The 18,479-nt window shown below is 52.2% G+C and overlaps 1 protein-coding gene across 7 annotated transcripts in view; it reads right to left on the minus strand.

The window, feature by feature from the left end:
• GTF2IRD1 (GTF2I repeat domain containing 1) overlaps positions 1–18,479 on the minus strand; it is a 67,661-nt gene that overhangs the window by 15,340 nt on the left and 33,842 nt on the right. For 4 of the 7 annotated variants that reach the window (XR_008730223.1, XM_055699024.1, XM_055698995.1 and 1 more), the window contains exons 8-20: positions 17,896–17,979; positions 16,672–16,855; positions 15,417–15,442; positions 12,751–12,871; positions 8,357–8,394; positions 7,215–7,295; positions 5,364–5,453; positions 4,681–4,743; positions 4,148–4,213; positions 2,756–2,939; positions 1,520–1,578; positions 1,271–1,336; positions 340–423 (exon numbers count right to left, since the gene is read on the minus strand). Coding sequence is in view for 6 of the 7 variants with exons in the window: in XM_055699024.1 (XP_055554999.1) it covers positions 340–423; positions 1,271–1,336; positions 1,520–1,578; positions 2,756–2,939; positions 4,148–4,213; positions 4,681–4,743; positions 5,364–5,453; positions 7,215–7,295; positions 8,357–8,394; positions 12,751–12,871; positions 15,417–15,442; positions 16,672–16,855; positions 17,896–17,979 (1,146 nt within the window). In the remaining variant the exon portion in view is untranslated. The remainder of the gene's footprint in view (positions 1–339; positions 424–1,270; positions 1,337–1,519; positions 1,579–2,755; positions 2,940–4,147; positions 4,214–4,680; positions 4,744–5,363; positions 5,454–7,214; positions 7,296–8,356; positions 8,395–12,750; positions 12,872–15,416; positions 15,443–16,671; positions 16,856–17,895; positions 17,980–18,479) is intronic. The other 3 variants (XM_055699027.1, XM_055699008.1, XM_055699000.1) reach the window with 3 other exon arrangements.

The raw sequence follows: 18,479 nt of genomic DNA on the forward strand, positions 1-18,479 counted from the left end.
TTACCAATGCTGTTCTTCATGGAAAGGGGGGGGGGAAAGAAAAACCAAACCGTGGCCAGAGAGAGCAGGCGGTGAAGGACTGCAGCGGGGAGGGCTGCAGCACGCTCTCCATCAGGGGCTTCCCTGTGCTGCCTGGGAGCTGCCTAAGCAGCAAGTGCCTGCGGCAAAGAGCACCAGCTCCCAGAGCCGCTGTTCCCATTCCCTCCCTCCCTGGCCCTCCGAGGTGCCAGCCGTTCCAAGAGGCATCTGGCAAGGAGGGATTGGGAGGAGAGGGATAGGGAGCAAAAAGTTAGGAGGAGGTAAGGGGAGAATAAACCCAACTGCCCCCCGGTTTCTCACCGTATTTCTTATTGAACAGGTCCTGGACTTGCTCCCGCAGCGTGTTAGCGATGTCTATTCTGGAAAGCCTGGCATCATAATTTTCTGTAAAATAAAGAAACAATTATGGACTTCTGCTGGTAAATTAAAAGGCACTCTGTGACTTTTAAGTAATGCCATTTTCTAATTATAGGAAAGTCCTTATCTTGCAATTAGCTAATCTCTGGAGTGGGCCATTCAAAGTCCTTAAAAATAATCTAAACAGAAATATGGTTGTTTTTTTCCCCCGCCTGTTTGCTAAGAATAAAAGCCGCATGAAATCGAAGATTCAGTTGCGATAATTACTAGCGTTAACATAAAATGCGCTCCAAAGCCTCTCTGAAAAGCCAAAGCCTTTGAAAAGCTTCTGTCCCTCCCTGCACACCCTCGCAGGCCCCCATGGCCCGAGGAAAGGGGATGCTCAAGCAGGGCAGCACTTGCCCCCCCAGCCCAGGGGCTTCTCACCGCAGGTCCTTCCCCCAGCGGAGCCACCACACCAGCTGCCGCTGCACGCCGGATGGGAGCAGCGTTTATACAAACATCACCCAGGTGGAAAAAGCCCCAGAAAAGGCAAACCCTAAGGCTTGGAAGACTTAATTATGCATCTCACAAGGTCAGACGGTGAGATAAGCAAAGCTGGTTAATTAGGGCACCATCCAGAGCACTTCGAGCCTCTTCCTTGGATCTACGGGACCGCCTGCCCCGGCTGTGCGTCTTGCCTTCTGGCTGCCCATCCTTTCCATCCTCTCACCCCACCTCCTCCTCCCTTCTCCTCTCCCATCCTTGCCTTGCCTTGCTCCTCTGCCATCCCTGAGCCCCGTTACCCCACGGCTGCTCCCTCCCCACGCCTGTTTGCTCTGCACAGCCCCCGCCAGGGGCCAGGGGCTCTGCCTCAGCCCCCCCAGACCCTCACCTTGAAAGCCCTGTCTCTTCACAGTGTCCTCCAGCAGCACCTCGCTCGAGTCCCTCTCACCGGTGGCTGGGACAGGGGACAGAAGAGGAATTAGGATTCATGGCGTCGCCAAGGGGGATGCACGGGAGGGGGTTTCCAGCCAAAAAATGAGGTGGGGAGGGAAGGCAAGAGACACACTGTAGGAAAACACTCTCACTCCTCTCCTACCTAGTCCTTAATGGCCCGGCTGCCGGGCATCTCGCAGCCTACCTTTGGCTGCCGGGCTGTCCGACGTCGGCTCCTTTACACCCTCCGCCAGCAGCTCCGGTCTGGAAAACAGTGAGAAACAGAGGGCACCGTCAGTGAGCTCCCTGGCCGGAGACACCCCGCGGCTCCAGCATCCCCTAGAAGATGCTCCTACTGCCACAAACCACTAATCGTGTCCAGCTAACACAATTTTAAAGCTCCTGCAATGCAGTGGGGGAACTTTGGATGTAATTTTCATGCCGACAGACTCTTTAGTGAGCCAATGTGATGCTCCTCGGGATGAGATTAAGCTGGTGATGGCTTAGCAGCTTAAGTCAGCCGCTACAGACTTTTAGGAGACATGGTCCTGCACGTTTCTCAGGGATGGGAGAAGCTGTGCACAGCAACTTTCAACATGCAGTTGGCCCCCAAAATTGTCACTTGAATATCTAATGCTAAAACCGAGCAGCGAGACGATAGCAGGGCTCATTACGAGCTGCACTGAAGCTGTGTCACACAGAAATGGGTCTGGGATGAGGATAGGAAACATCCCAAAGTGTGGTCAGGCTGGCCTGGGAGCTGCTGGTCTGATGCCACAAAATGCCACACTCCAAACGTTTATTTTCTGTTTCAGCCACCCACTGTGCTGGTTGCATCAGCTCCCTCTCTGCAAGGCAGGCTGAGTCAGCATTTGGGTGAGAAACCCCTCAAAATACCTAAAGACGTTTTATAAAATCCATCTCTGCTGGTTTCATTCCCTCTTCTAGGGCAATGGTGTTGCACTACATTGGTCATGGCTTTGCACAGCCCCCCAGGCTCCTGTGATACCCCCTGTTCCCCAGCGCAAGGACAGCATCTTCCCTGATGCCTGCAGCATCCCATGTGCATGTCTGGACCTCAGCTGGAGCTGCTTCCATAGGAAAACCCTCTGGAGCAACCAGCCCCTCTCCTAGCCCCACACCTGGGCACCCTGAAAGTTAAAGGCTCTGGCTCCTTCAGCCACCCTTGGGTGCTCCCTGCTCCTGTGGCCAAACCTTTGGAAAAGTGGGTTAAAAACCCAAATGACATCAAGGGAAAGGTGACACCACCACCACTGCCCCCCAGGGATAGTTCCAACAAGGCAACAACCCTTGGTTGCTTCTAATCAAGCACATTTATGGAAGGTGACCAAGTGATGGATGTTCCCCAGGACACTGCACAGCAGCAGGAGCTCCGAGCAGGAACATCGTTCCCAAGGGATGGCCATTCCACCAGCCTTACCTTTTAATGACAAACTGGATGTTGTTGCTCGCTTGCAGGATCTTCTTCAGCTTTGCAATCCCGAAGCAGTTGGGGCGCCGCAGCAGAATGCCTTCTGGCAAGCCCACAACAAAGAGGTCCTCGGGGTACATCAGGAACTTGGAGTAGGGAACTTTGACCGGCTCTGATATTCCTATGGCTTTCGCTGCGTGGGGACCGAATCTCATTAGTTTGCTGGACCTCCACATCGGGTCAAAGTGGCAGCGATATGATATGTTGGCGGGAGGGGTTGAAGAGGTTTTTTGGAGAGTTTGTTGTCACTCTGCGCCTGCTGGGGATGTCCCTGACACTGGCAGACATGAGATGAGGGATAGAGCCAGGCAGCCACCCGAAGCTGGCTCTTGCTACGCTAACACAGCCTGCCTTTCGGTAGCACGCATCGAAGGGGCTTCCTATAAAGGTTGCAAGCATCTCTCCACAAGGCAATGGGACCCTGCATCCATACCTCCATGGACATCCCTCTGCTAGATGAGGGGACAGGGAATGTGTCTGGGGGTGCCCTGCCAGTCTGTGCAGCCCACTAAATTCAATATTTAGCTGGGCTCTGCTAAATATTGCCAAAAAGCAACTGAAGAGCCAATGCCAAGCAGCGCTGTTTGTCTAGAGGTGAAAAACCAGGACAAAACCCCACGAGCGTGGGTCCGGACTCCCAGTCTGCTACTAAAGCATGGGGTGCATAAGGGCCATCACTCCACCAGCCACCCCACCTGCATCCCCAGCACCCAACCCTCCCGAGAGCATCCCGGCCCTTCTTTCCCTGGTCACCATGGGCTCTCCCAGCCCAGGACCCTCAGCTCAGCTCTGCCCCCAGCTTCTGGAGACCACCAGGAAGAGCCACATCTGGTCCTGCCAGTGGCAAAACCTTTCTGCTAGGTCTCAAAAGGCATGTGTGACCTCACTTGTATTTTTTTCTGGGTTAAATAACCTTTCTAAAAAAGGGGTGAGCAGAACATGCCAAGTGCCAGCCCCTGACGCCAGGGTGCCACCTGCCTTCCTGAGCCACACCACAACCACCTCGGGTGGAAAACCCTCTCTGATATTTCACACCAGGCATGGGGGGAACCACTTTGGTCCTTCCCTCCACAGGGGAAGTCTGAAGGTCACGGCGGCAATTCCTGGGCTGCAGCGAATGAAAAGGCATCGAGGAAATCAAAGGGAAGAACTGCAATAACAAGGCCCGGGGAGATTTCAGATGCATTTGTAAGTCCAGCAGACAGCAAACGAACAAATTAGATTGCACCTTTACTCAGCTACTGTTTTGGAAATGGTAGGTGATATTTCTGAGCAATTAGGAGCTCCCCACGGCAGAGGCCGGCACTCGGCATGGTGAGCATGTGTTAATGACTACCTTACCGTATCTTGTGTTGAACAAAATTTCAACTTGTTTCCTCAAATGACTTAAAACGTCCCCTATACCATCTGCAAAAAAAAAAAAAAGAAAAAAAAAGAAAAAAGAAAAAAAAAAAAAAGAAAAAGAGAGAAATGCTCTGAGAAACCAGCTGCCTCCGGGGCAGGGCAAGCAGTGCGCAGCGCGGGTGAGCAGCCCCTGACCTCCGGCAGAGCCGGCCACACGCTCTTTACGCCTCCCAAATCGGTGCCAGTCCTCTGGCAGCTGCCTCCAAGCTCGTCACTGAGTGAGGAAGGGCAGCGATGCACCACAGAGCTGTGCCAGCAGCCAGGAGCAAAAAAAAAAATAGGGGAAAATGTAAATCTGGGCAAGAGAGGGGAAGACATAGCCTGGGAACATGGCAGCGCCCTTCTGTGCTGAGCTTTTTGGAGGCTGAATGCTTTGCTAATCATGTCAGAAGACCACAAAACCCAACCCAAAATACATCTTTGAAGAACTTGCAATGATGGGCAATGCTCAGAATTCATTGCACACTCACCTGATCCCTCCATCTGCTTTTCTTCATGTCGTGACTCCTCGCTGGGCCCCTTTTCTGTTCCTGCTGAGGAAGAGGAGGGTTACCAGCAGCTGGCACCAGCAAAACCAGACCAGACATGAGCAGTTCTCTGGGTCCCCTGCTGTCACTGAAGTGTCCCCCCTGCCCTTCCCAAGCTCTGCACATGTGTCCCAGCACAGGCTTGGGCTGGCAGCATCATGCCAGGGGCTCTGCCTAAGCAGAATAAACCCATCACTTACATCGAGAGATCTGCCCACCCCCCAGCACGGACTTCCTAGGAGAGGCAAGACCCAGTGCCCGGCACGAGTGAGCGCAGCTGCAGTGCCACCACAATCCCCCAGGTAAATCCCAGCTGTGAGCCGGGCAGAGGAACCATTTTTTTGGTTTGTTTGGTTTTTTGGTTGGTTTGTTTGTTTGTTTGTTTACCATTATTATAGTTTTTTGCAGCATGCTGGGGCTGGATAGGGGCTGGGAAGGAGTGGTGGTGCCAGAAAAGCCACTGGGGTTTGTCTATTGGAGCTCCCAGCTGGCTTGATTGGGGCCACAAATCTGGAAGTGGGTGCCAACTCCATCACCTTGGCTCATAAATGGTATTTACTCATTTCTGACATGTGCACAAACTCCTGTGCCCCTGCGCGGTCTCCTGGATGCTTCGTTTCTGGTACCTGCTGGCGTTTCTAGGATGTAGTTGGACTCCTCCGAGGCCATGTGCGTGGGCACCGGGTCGTGCATCTCATCTGAACCGGGTGATCGGTCTGCAGACAAAACCCCATGGGCAGCTTTGTTTTGATGTTGGGGGGGCACTGTCCCCAAAAGAGGGTTCAGAGGGTCCTGGCCCATCAGCAAGGGCTGAGCCAAGGGCCCCCCGCTCCTGGGAGCCCCACACATCACAGCCCCACACCAGGAGCTGCATCTGCCTTATTCCTCCCTGGGACCTCCCAGAGCTCATGCCTGAAACACACCTGACCCCTCAAGCCCAAGGGAAAGGAGCAAATGTTTCTTCCTAACCTGCATGGAAGGTGAAGAGCAAAAAGAGTTCAAAATTATTTACTGGGCTTGATTCCATCTAGACACTCAATTTCAGCTTAAAAAATTAACACTGCTTGACTTAGCTGCTCCGCTGTGGGAAAACCTTTTCACTAATGCTGCCTTCCCTCCACAAAAATCACACTTCCTTGGGTTTCCCTTCCATAATCTGCATGCCCTCTCCATTTAAACCTGTCTCCCCTAATGCCGGGCTCTCCAATGCCCTCAAAGAGCTATCCAAACTTAGCTTTAAATAAACCTTCAGCTAGTTTAAATACTTCAGTCAGGTCACTTCTTAATCATCACCTCGCAGGATAAATAATCCAAATTTCATCAATTTCTCCCTGTAGGTGAGCACCTCTCTTCTATTAATCCTCCTCCCCGCCCTCAGCTGTGCTCTCCCTGATTGAACTTGATCTTCAAATAAGGGTAGAAAAGGTGGACTCTGGACTTGAAGTATGATCTACCCGGCACCAGAGAAGTGATAACACCTCCTCCTCCTCCACCTCCTCCTCCTCCTCACACGCACTGCCAGCTTGCCGTGTATTAGCTTTCTTCTCTTCCGTTAGCTGCCAAGTTGAAAATTAAAATGTTTGATCTACCACTGTACCTTGTTCCTTCTTCCCCTACATTAACCGTAGGTTAAGTCTGTTCTATAGTAATCCCGAAGTCGCTCCCCAGATATCACTGTATTTAGGGGACTGCTATAATTTGGGTGCAACAGAGGCGGCAGGGGTGCGGCAGGGCCGGGTGTCACTACCATCCCCAGCATCGCTCGCCCTCAGGCACGTTGGGAGTCCTGTTGCTGCCCTCATTCTAGTGACATTATTAATTAATGTTTGTAAAGCACACTGAAAATGCAAAGTGCTAACTATCCACTCATTAAACTCTGAGGCTCATCCTATGGTTTGCTACCCTGTACAGGTCAGGTAAGTGGAAAAAGACTCTCCCAGCTGCCCCCTCAAGCACCCAACCACTCATCTCCATCATCACCCATCGCCACCAACCTCTCCAGGCAGAAACGTGCAGAAACACACCAGTGCTACCAATTCCAACACATTTTCAGCACTTGCTTAATAGTAAACCTGTTCTTATGAACTCTTCCTAATTAAGCTGTTTTTTCTAAATTAAGGACCTCATCAAAAGCATCCCGTGTTCGATACCTGAAATCCTCCAAGCCCGTGTGTGAAGGAAAGCAGCAAACCAGGCTCGCTTTCTCCAGGGGGAAGGCAAGACAGAAAAGCAACGAGGGAGAGAGAGAAACAACAAAGAGCCCTAAAACACCCTCCACTGTCCCCAGGAAACGAGTTCATTCCCAATATGCCCCTTAAAATGTCTTTCACCGAAGGAAGACCATTGTGCAGGCACGGGGGACCTTCTGTGCTGGGAGATACCCTGCAAACGCCTCTTCTCAGAGCAAAATGCTGAGATGATGCGGCAGCCCTGCCTGTGCAGGGGCTGCTGCGCACAGCCGGTACCCCAGCGCCTACCTGGCACGGTAATCTGGATGATGTCCAGCTCGTCGGGCTCGATTTTGATCTGCCTGATCCCACCCAGCTCTCCTGAGGTACCTACCGGGGAAAGGCAACAAAAGGCAATTGCCAACAGGAACCAGGAATGCTGCGTCTGCCCACCAATGCGGGCAGGGAAATCGTGGCCGGCTGCCACTTCAGTGCCAGCTGAGCATCCCGCAGCACCCAGGCTTTGGCCAAGTGGCCCAGTGGCATCAAGCCCACAGCACGGAGGTACCCGATGGGCACCCGTGAGCATGGCCTCGGCCAACAGCCTGGCTGGCAGGAGCTGTTGGTGCCCTCACACTGGCCGCCAGCCCCATTACATGCTCATTTCCTGGCTGTCTTCACTTAAAACAAACTGGGTCGCCAGCAAGCATTGGTGGGGACGCAGGGGGAACCATCCGCAGCAGGTGCTCCTGGCATTTTTACTGCTCCCCAACTCATGCCTGGGTCATACCCCTCTGCAGACCCGCGCTCTGGGAGGGCCAACCACAGCTGCATCACAGCAGAACACGACCAGCTGAATCCTGGCAAAATCCAGCCTGGTTTGAACCCCGCCGGCCCGGCTGGCTCGCAGGGGCTGCCCTGGGAGGAGGCTCTGCTCGCTGCTTAGCCCAGCTGTCTCCCATCTCCAGATGAATGTCCTCACTTAGGGTGGGACTGATTCACTGCAAGGGGCTGAGTCACAGCTTGCAGCTTGGGCGGGGAGGACAGTGAGGCTCCATGTGGCAATTCAATGGGTCCAAGCCCCTGAACCTGGGGAAAACCATTTCTTTCCCATTTGCGGTGCTCAGAACCCCAACACTGCTGACTTCTCAGTGACCCGACCATGGGGCTTTCAGGGAGAAGGGAACTCAGAGACTGAAGACTTCCCTTAGCTTTGCATTTAAGCACATGCTTAAGTCTTATTATTTTAATTGACACACTTTTGGAACCCAGCTGGAGGGCCACGGGGTAAGACCCCTCATCTCTGCATCTATCAAATGGGCATAAAGTCCTTGGAGAACTGTACTGTGGAGCAACGAGGCAACTGGTGCCACACACCCCTGTGCAGGAGCTTTCTCTAGTGCCCCCTCCCAATATCACTATTTGGCAAGAGAAAATGAACTGTTCCTCACCTGGTTCACAGCTTTCAGAAACGCTACACTTCTCGGACCTGGAAGGGTAAGAGCAGACAAGAGTGGTCATGGAGCAACCAAAGGGAGAGCACCCAGCAGTGTGCACAGGACTGATCCTAGCAGGAGGGAGAAATGTTGCAGTCCCTCCCCTGCGTGCCAGGCAAGGGATGCAGAGGGGTCCCCTGGGGATGCTGCATCCACAGTCCCAGCATCGGCACAGCGTCTGTGGCTGCAAGGGAAGCCATGGTCTGTGGGTTTCTCTGCAAATAAGCCCTGCTCCCAAACCCTCCCTGCTCCTGCACCATTGTTGATTGCAGCCCTGCCCCTGGACACCAATGGATGTAACTGCAGCACAGAGCTCCTGAAAGCGAGAGGGGTGTTAAGCCCAAAACCTGGTGGACTCCAGCCCTTTGGAGCAGACAGCAGTGCATAAAGCATCATTACAATGTGGTTACTCATGGAGCTAAAGCAAATAGGGAGAAAGGAAAAAAGTCAATTGATTCAGTAAATATTTATTCTGCTCAAAGCTTTTCTCCCCTGAAAACCGGGCACTATCCCAAACTCATGTCTACAGTTAACTTCACATGCTCAGGAATTTACACAAGGTGTTCAGCATCCAAATGGGATTACTTTGCATTCTCAGGATGCATTTATCTCAGGATGCATTTACTTTCTATCTCTCTCTTTTTTAAACAAGAACCACCATGGCTCTTCAGCAGGAAGAGACCCAAGGAACAGCACTGGAAAACACACTCCTCCACGATGCTGGTCCTTCATGGGGGAGGAAAACCCTTCTAAGCCAGCACCACATCCCTCGTGGCTCAGGGGGGATGTTCAAAAGCCCTCCTCACTTGCCTAAATCCACTCAGCAGCATCAGCAGAACAAACCACAGACAATGTGAAGGAAGCCAGGAGCACTCCTGAAATGTTCTTCCTAAATGTGGCATGGGTAAAAAGGATCTCTGGTCTAGAAAGTACCGTACACACTACCTAGTAGTCTTGGGGAGGGTTTTAAACTCTCCCACTTCATGTCAAATTCAACCCTTCACTAGGGAGATTTGGGAGAAGGGCTTCCCGAGGAGTGCGTTACCCCTTGCAGTGTCTGGCCCTCCTCCCGGGAGTATCTGGCACTGCTCTTGCCCTGGAACTGGACTCTGACCTGGGTGGGCCACTGCTATGGAAACACTCTGCTCCTACCAGGGAACACAGGTTCCTTGTTTGCAGGAAGAACAAAGTGGGATTTGAATATCCACCTATATGTTCCTGCAGACTGGTGTTATCAATGCATTGGGAGATTCTGGGAGATTTAAGCTTACCCCTAGGGCAGGCAAAGCAAGCTGCGGACCACCACTGCAATTCACGATCACCTTTGTACCCAGAGGTACACATGAACCTTGGGGTCCGTGACCTGATTCAATGTGCATGCAGACAGCGTAAATCAGGAACAAGGTGTATATACACACAACTAGGATAAATTCGAAAGGGACCCAGGGTGATCTTCAGGTTATGCCAGATTTTCACCAGTGGAACGTGGTCAGCCCAGCCCAGTGCAGTCCACATCACAGCACCACCACAGGGAGGGCGATCCGAATCTGGCTGCATACAAACCACCGCTAAAACCCCTTATTTTTCCCGCATAGCGTCTTCTAAAGTGGTTTTACTGCTCCATGGAACCCCTGCCTGGCCCACAGCTGGAGTGCAACGGGAGAGATAGGGACACTGCAGCATCAGTGAGGGCTGCACAGGGACCACGAGCCTCCAGCTGCTCTCAGAGCTCTGCAGTGGCAAACCTCAGCTCCCACGGGCATGCAGCAGCTGGCTATCTACCTATTGCCTTGCAGAAACCAGCCCAGCATCCCTAATATCCCATCCTTCCACCTTGTTTCCAGCCACACCAATTTAACTGCACAGTGGGATCTTCTGTTGCAAAAATTAAGTGTCCTAATTGCAAAAATTAACAAACAAATGGGAAAATGAGAAGCCTCAGGCCAGGTTTCAGCTGCACAGCATGCTCAGAGGCCAGCGCTATCTGAAGCATCACCGTTTCCCCTGGCATCCAGTGCACAGTGGATGCTCTGCTGCTCCCTGGATCCAAACACCTCCAGAGACAGAGTGATTCAGCAAGGTGCAGAGATCAAAAAATGGCTGAAGTAGGGTTTTGTGGCTAAGCCCTAGCTGAGGATCCCGGAGATTTGAGTTTATTTCCCTGTAACACCAGTGAAGCCCCTCAGGCTGGGACCCAGCCCAGCCGAGTTCTCGTCACAGACATCTCTGGCTGAGGTTGTCATCAGAGTCCCTTCAGCATCAGGAAGAGAAACAGACACTCGTGGGGTGTGATTCCTCCAGCCTGTTTTAAATGGTTGAAAAGGGCTGACTCACCCGGTGCACTGAGCCTGCTGCTGCTGAAAGGTGCCAGAGTGACTCAGCCAGCCCCGCTCCAGCACAGACTCCCGAAGGAAGCCGTTGCCAGCTTTCCTCCGGCACAGCAGGCCAGTAGCCATGCTGTGCCGTGGCCCTGCTTCACCAGCATGGCATTTGGGGGTGCTGTCTTTTGGGGGTAGCACCTGCATGCTGAGCACTGACCATTTCAACCCATGTACAATACCAACGCACGGAGCAAATCGACATCAGCCACAGAGTCCCGGACCAGGCAAGCCAACCCAGCCACCCATGATCTTAATGTCCTTCCTCATGCTCACGGCTGACTCTTCTCCCCTGCAACCATTGATGGTGGAGCCACACATCTGAGGAGTCACCTTCCTTGGCAGAGCTTCAACACAAAGAAGCAGGGACAGTGTCTGCGAAGCACAGGCAACTTCACCATGGCATGGCACGGCACAGGGCATGACTAGTACCCACAGGGTGCTCCTGGCACCCTGTTCCTGGCAGAGGAGAGGACAAGAAGAATTTGGCTTGTTCCATTTAGCAAAATGAAACCTGGGAGGGGACGCGGTTGGTGTCCCGCAGCCAGTGGGGCAGCAAAGTTGTACAAGGGCCACCCCAACCAGGTGTGGTAAAAACACCCCCAAACCCTCTTTTGAAGCTGGGGATACCCAGAGGGCCGGGGGACAAATGCCAGCCCTGCAGACTGGGCAGCTCGAAAGGTCTCTGCCCTCCGAAGCTGCGAGATTTCAGTGCTCGGCACACCGCTGGGCTGGCTGCCTGCTCCAACACTGCCGACGTGGCAGGTTCCCTGCCCAGGGCGAGCACAGCTTTAGGCACGCGTGGCAGCCACATCCAAGGGGACAAACCTGAAGCAGCCCTGGGAAGAACTAGAAGGAGACTCAAACCTGTCACAGGTTCATGTCATCGAAGAGCCAAGAAAGGAGGGGAACCCAACAGAGGCTGCGGACGAGACAAGTTACCCCGTCTGCCCATCGCAGAAGTTACCGACCCCATGGCACGGTCCGCAGCTGTGACTGGTGGAGGTGTCGGTGCTGGGCAGCGAGGCTTTGTGCCGGAGAGGCTGAGGGGCACTTGTCAACCCACCCATGACCGATCCAGCTGTGGGAGCATGGCTGGGAAAAGGCTCCTTCCCCTGCAGCACAACCTCCCCCACAATCACCAGTTATACCACTATAAACCACTGCCCTGCTGCTCTTAATTAAAGGGATTTAAAACGTAAATGTCGAGGCTAAGTATTTCTTGCTTCTGACCAGCTGAAGCAAAAATGAAGGAAACTGGGGCTAGACAGAGAAAAAAACCTTCTAGATCTCCCAGCATGTGTTGGAAAGCAGTGCTACATGCTCCATAGGTGCTGCCAGCGTGTTACAGACCGTCTAGCTTGTGGCATGGTTGTACCAGAAACAGGTACTCTCATAAAAAGCCTCCTGCCCTGCTGAACTCTATAACCCCACCTTTATTAAACCGTCTGTTAATCTGCTGTTAGTCTCCCTGTGAGCTTTATAAACAAGTAACGCATAACGAGCAGGATGTTGTGTTACGGTGCCAGCTGAGGGTGAATCCCTAGGTCCCAGCTGAGAGTGAATCCCTAGGCCGTGCTTTATCACCGGAGATTGCTCCTGCAGATAATCCCAGCCTGCCTGGGCACAGCCCCGATTTCATCCGTTTTGTACAAAATCAATGATTCCAAACTTTGCTATTTTGGCTTGCAAAAGGACGGGGCGCTCGGCCCCCTGCTGTGCTGGCTAGCTGTAGCATCACAGTGGGATTTTAGGGAGGCAGGAAAGCGATGCCCTTACAGCCACTCGCCTTCCCACCACATTACAATATCTCCCCGACGCTGCAACTTACTGACCTGCCCCCACCACACCCTCCCGCACCCATCCTTCCCCGCCGATGTGTGCAGCAACTTGCTGTGCCCATTAATGCCCCCAAAATAACCCCCTGAGGGATGTCACTTTGGTGTGGCTGGGGACGGGAGCACCACTTACCTGCTGTTGGGCTGAGAGGTCCCTGCCAGGTCCAGCACAGCCCCGCGGTGCGGCTCTGGGGAGATCTCCCCGGGGGGGCTGGAGGGCTCCACCTTGGTTGGATCTTTGGTAAATTTGCTTCCTGGTACCGGGTGCACAGGGCAGGTTTGGAAGGAAAAGCAAAACCAGAATTAGCAACCAGAGATGCCAATGCTGCAGCATTTCCACCTCCACTTGTTCCCCTCCCAGTCCCAGGGCTGAGGTCAGGGAGGGGGGGAGAAGGTTTTCACAGGTCACCTGCTTGCAAAAAGAAGGGTGCAGATTTAATCAGGTATAAAAGTTACAATAATAGCAAGATGCTTGCTTAAACCTCTGCATAACTAAGTGTGTGCCGGGAAGCCCTGCTGGGGATGGAGCATCTCCAGAAAGGGCTGGCTGCCAGGACAGGGTGCTGAGAGGTGGGGACTGCGGCTGGGACACCCAGGGAGGGCCAGGGCCATGGACCAGTGCTGCAGGAGTGAGCCCCAAAGTGGGGAGAGCCCTGTCCCATGGGAGGGCATGTGCTGTGCTGGATGGGAGCCTGGCAAAGCCCAGAGCAGCAGTGACGCAGGCAGACCCATCCCGCAGCTCCCAGCCCCACACACAGCAGGAGAAATCTCTACTGCAGCAACACAGAGAGGGACAGAAACACCCTGTCACCATGAAAAACCTCCTCTCTCCCTTCCCTGTTCCTCAGCAACCTGGAAGGAGCTGAAACGAAGCCTCAGCAATGACCTTGGAGATGAAAAGAGTGATCTGAAGGCAGGGTAGGAAATGAAAATCAGGCAGGGAAGGTGAGCAAAGAGCTGAAGGATTAGTGCTGGGGGAAGGAGGGAATGAAATTACGCTGCGAGGCTGCAGAAACCATATAGGTGTCTTGTTAAATAGCTGCTGCCAAAGGCTCTTTGCTGGTCTCAAAGCGCCATCATGATATCTCTACCCTTCTAAAACACATCCCGTCCGTGGGAACATGAAGCCTTTTTCCTTTCGGCTCTAGCCTGCAAGGAAGGGCAGGGCTCTGGCAAGGGGACCAGCAGCAATATAGAGCCTTGAAGACACTATTTATCTACTGACAGTCCAAAAGGCTCCTTTTAATTTGTGCTTTCTATGGACCAAATCTTGTTCTTGCAGCAGCAAAGCTTGCCTGAAGCTGCTACCCAGGGGAGTAGCAAAAATAGGTTTCCTAGCAGTGGTGGGTATTTTAATTAAAGGGTGAGCAAAACTGTATGGGGAAGCTTTGGGATACTTTGCAGTTGGCAACTTAAAATACAGCTCCACTCAGAAAATAGTGTCTTTGCAGAAATGGCACCTCCTGACTCAGCAGATGCTTTTTTGTTTTGCACAGTCAGATGTGCTGACGCGAATCACAAAAAGCCAGGTTTAATGTGTTTTGCTTCTGGTAGCCCTGCAGGGACCCAGGCAGGGGAGGGAGAACTGCCATCCACCCCAGTCCTGCTGGCTTTGCTTCTTCATCTCCTAAATTCCACCTGCACCTCCCTGCCGTGTAACCCCTGAGCTCACGGCACGTTGCTTTCCATCAGCATACCTCTTGAGCTGAGGTACAGACCTATACAATGCCTCCCCCCACATACCGTGCAACTATCATGGATTTGCAAGGAAAATCCAAGTGTCCGAAGACACGGTTCACTGCTCCATCCCTTGGGGGTAGGTTAGAGCTTAAAAAATCCTTTTCTTGAGGAAAAAAAAAAATTAATGGGGCTGGAGATGAAGAAACCCCCCCCCGGAGGTGGGACCCCCTAAAGGCTCTGCTGGAGGTCCCCCTTTGGGTGGCTGTGGTGTCCTCAGCCCTGGGGAGCACCCTTAGGGCTGGGGCTGTCACGGAGCCACAGCGGCTAATTTGGTTGATGGAGATATCTGAGGAGAAGGTGCCTGGAAAGCTGCCAGCGTGCGGGGTTGGCAGCTTGGGGAAAAAAAAAAACCAAACCCAACAACAACTCCAAAACATGTCTTTACTTGCAAGCCAAGCCCAGGCAATGGGGGAGCAGGGCTGGGTGGTGATACAGCTGGGTACGGTGCCGTATCTCAGGCAGGTATCAGGGCAGTGGACAGGGGCAGCTGCTGGAGCGAGGGTCGGGTCGGACATCGCTACCTGTCTCCTTTTATTTGCGCTCAGCCTGGCTTCTCCTGCTCAAAGCACAAGGAGTGAAAACGCAGGGCAAAGAAAGCCAAAGAAACCCCCTCCCCAGGGTTTTGTCACTGAAAACAGGGATTTTTGTTGTTTTCCTTTTAAAAACAGTCAGTGGCTGGATGCTGCTAGAAAGAGAATAATTTACCAGTGAGGAACCCAGCAGTGATTTTTCTTCCTCCTGAAAGCACAGAACCATGCCGGGTGCTGCCTGTAGCTGCAGCTCAGCCTGGCGCAGGGAGCCAGCCCAGCCTCATGCACCAGGGAATTCTTGCTTAAACCTTCAAACCACTATTTAAGGGGTGCACAGTGCTTGCACCAGTCCCAGCAAAGGCAATCTCAGCGTGCCCTGATGTAGGGCACAGACAAGGCTTCTCCTCACTGAGCATAATTGCATGTGTCCTGCACTTTTGCTGCTTACAGGTGACATTATTTCAGCTCTGCTTCTCTGAATAATCTTTCAATTTTGTGGGCAATAAATCAAAGGACGGGGAGAACGTACCTGTAAAAATTCTCTCATCAAACATCCTAGGAGGAAAGGGAAAAAAAAGGGATTAGAAATAGGTGCTTCTAATGACTGAATTTTAGGTTTTAATTAATGAACAGCATTAAACCAAGTCAAAATAGTCATTTTATTCATCTCTAAAAAAAAGGAATGGATTTTTCAGTGAAAAAAAGAAAGCCTTTTAGCCTGTTGTGCAACCAAGCAACCTTAGAGCACATGCTTTTTAACTAAAGCACCTTTAAACCTGCTTATAAGTCATTCTCTTAATTTAATTAACTTATTAAATGAGGTTGCTATAGGCTGGCTTTACCAAAACAGACAGTGGGACCAAAGTAGCTGTTGCTGGACCTTCACTTCATGGCTTGGACCATCAACCAGATGCCACCTGTCGCCTGAATACCATATATTGATGCCACCCACAACTTCACTCGTGGGAGCAAAGTGTGTTTGGGGCCACATGCCGGGGCCCGATCCAGCACAGCGCAACCTGAGCAACGTGGGACATCTGGAAAGCTAATTCCTTTTAGGATGCCTGAGTCCTGTTGATGCTGGTGATTTTTAGCCCCCCTGGGAGCCTCAGGCAGGGCTTTCCTGCACCGTAGTTTCATACCTCTAAGAGGGAAACAACACAAACGCTGCACAGGCAGGGAACGAATAAATAAATACATTATAGAGCAGATTTTCCTGACAGGGAAGCAAAGAGGGATTGCATGGTGCTGAGATAACCAGAAAAGCGTCCACTCCTCCTACTCCAGTGCAAACACAGATATCAAGACACAACGCCCTGCCTGTAGGCGACACATCCTCATCATTGTATATATAGAATGTCCATAAGTGATCACTGCAAAACAAGGTGGAGGGGAATCCCTGTGCGTTGTGAATATGGATGTTCCTCCTCCCACCCGAAGGCACTGCTCCCATCCGCCAAATGCCTTTAGAAAGAGTTGTGCCATGATCAAAGGGTTCTGTTACCACCTGAACACTTAGGGTGGCACCGGCAGTGGCTGCACGGACTTACAACAGGGTGGCAGGGCTCGGGGGCAAGCGTGGTATGGCCAGCCCTGCCACATCCTCACAAAAAGGGAGAGCACGATGGAAACCAGAGGTTTGGGGGGAAAAAACTGCTTGGCTCTTTTCCATAAAAAAGGGTGAAAGGAGTTTTGGGCATCAAAACCAACCCTGTGAGCACAGAGGGAACACAGCTTAAATCCCTAAGCCCCCTTGAGGCCATGCACTCTCCCTTGCCACCCACCTTTTGATGACAAAATGGATGTTGTGCCTCTCCTCCAGTATCCGCTTGAGTTTGGGGACGCCGTAGGTGCAAGGTCTTTTGAAGGGTATTTTGTCCGGGATGCCGATGATTTCCACGGCCTCGGGGTCACAGGCAATCTTGCGGTATGGGACGGGGACCATGTGGTCTAACCCCAAGGCTTCGGCTGAAAGGTGAACACATGGTTTTCACTTAAACACACGCTTTTCCTTTTACAGATGATAAAACGAAGGTGTAAAGGCTTGAACTCCAGAAGAGCGAGTGCCTCCTGCCCTCTTCTCCTTTGCTTGTCCTAGAAGGTGAGCCCCGTGAACAGCTCCCCCATGGGAGATGGTACAATGGGGGGACAATGCAGCAGCAAATGCAGCTAACGGTGTCCTCCAGAACCCCCAAATAGGCCCAGCGTTGCTCAAGCCAGGGGCAAGCTGGCCCACGTGCGGTCCCCAACCTCCCCGTGCCTGCAGCTGGTTGCTGAGCTATATAACTCGCAAGTTGCATAGCACATATATGAATTGTAAGTTGTAGAGCTCATCTATAGCCCATACAGAACTCACGAGTGACACAGCAGGCATCTGTAGCCCATACAGAACTCACAATTGACACAGCAGACACCTATAGCCCATCTATAACTCGGGAATTATAAAATGAATTAAAAAGAACAGCCTGATGGGGATGGCCCAGGCAGCAAGCTCCAGCCCATCAGCCCATTCCCGAGCAATTTCCCAAGCTTACAGCTGCCCAAATGCCCTGGAACTAAACCAAAAGTGCTGCCCACGGCAAGGGGAGCACCAACGACACCCGTAAGCTGTGCAGGTGGAAAAAAAAGCAGCTGCAACACCAACCTTCTTTTTCCCTGTCACGCTAATGTAAAATGGCCGCATGGCACCGCTCCCTCTCGCCTGCCGGAGCTGGCGGTGCTCGGCTGCCCTGACCCGGTGTGCCACGCTCCAAACCGGGGCTGCTTTACAGCCCAGTTATAAATTCCTCGACGGTGGAGGGAGGGGGGGGGCTCCAGATAGAAATATTGACATAACCTTCAGCAGACACCCAGAGACTGGGAGCTGCTGGGCTAAATGTGTTAGGATGAGAAGGGAGCTCTAGCATATGGCTTCTGCTGCTGTGTTAGGGAACAAAAATGATTGCTATATAATGATATGCAAACCACAAGCGCTGCAGATGCATAATGGGATATTAACTCCTACTCACCATATCTGCTGTTAAACAGAATTTGCACGCACTCCCTAAGGGTGTTGATATCTTCGGTTTCTTTTATAAAACTGTCCCACTTATCTATCAAAACAAAATATAAGAAATAAGGAACTTCCATATGGTTCGTACACAGCAGATGCACTTTTCTCCCGCGAAGCGCTGGGAAACAGGAACAAGACTTTGCTGCTTTAAAAATAATGATTTCCCTCTTCCTGAGTGGATTTTGCCAGGCTGGCAGACAAGGTCTGGGCTTCCCCAGCTCCAGCCCCAGCCCCAAGCAACCTCCGCTGCAGCCGTGCATGTGCAAAGCAGATTCCTAAGAAATGACCCCATAAAACTTCTCAACCCTGAAATGAAAGACCCTCCGGGACACAGCAAACTCAACCTGAAACGAACCTTTGAAAGGTACGGCCGTTTCACAGAGGAGCTTTTTATCTCCTTCTCTTCTTCCCAACTTCCCCACCCGTATTTTTCCCCTTTATTTAACGCAGGCAGGCGAGGGTTGTGATGTAAACATGTCAGCATTTTTAGGTTGCATTTCCCTTGGGTGGGGTGAAGGTGGGGAAATGGCAGAGTCCCCT

This window comes from Falco cherrug, chromosome 1 (assembly GCF_023634085.1).
Source record: "Falco cherrug isolate bFalChe1 chromosome 1, bFalChe1.pri, whole genome shotgun sequence".
NCBI classification, from domain to species: Eukaryota; Metazoa; Chordata; class Aves; order Falconiformes; family Falconidae; genus Falco; species Falco cherrug.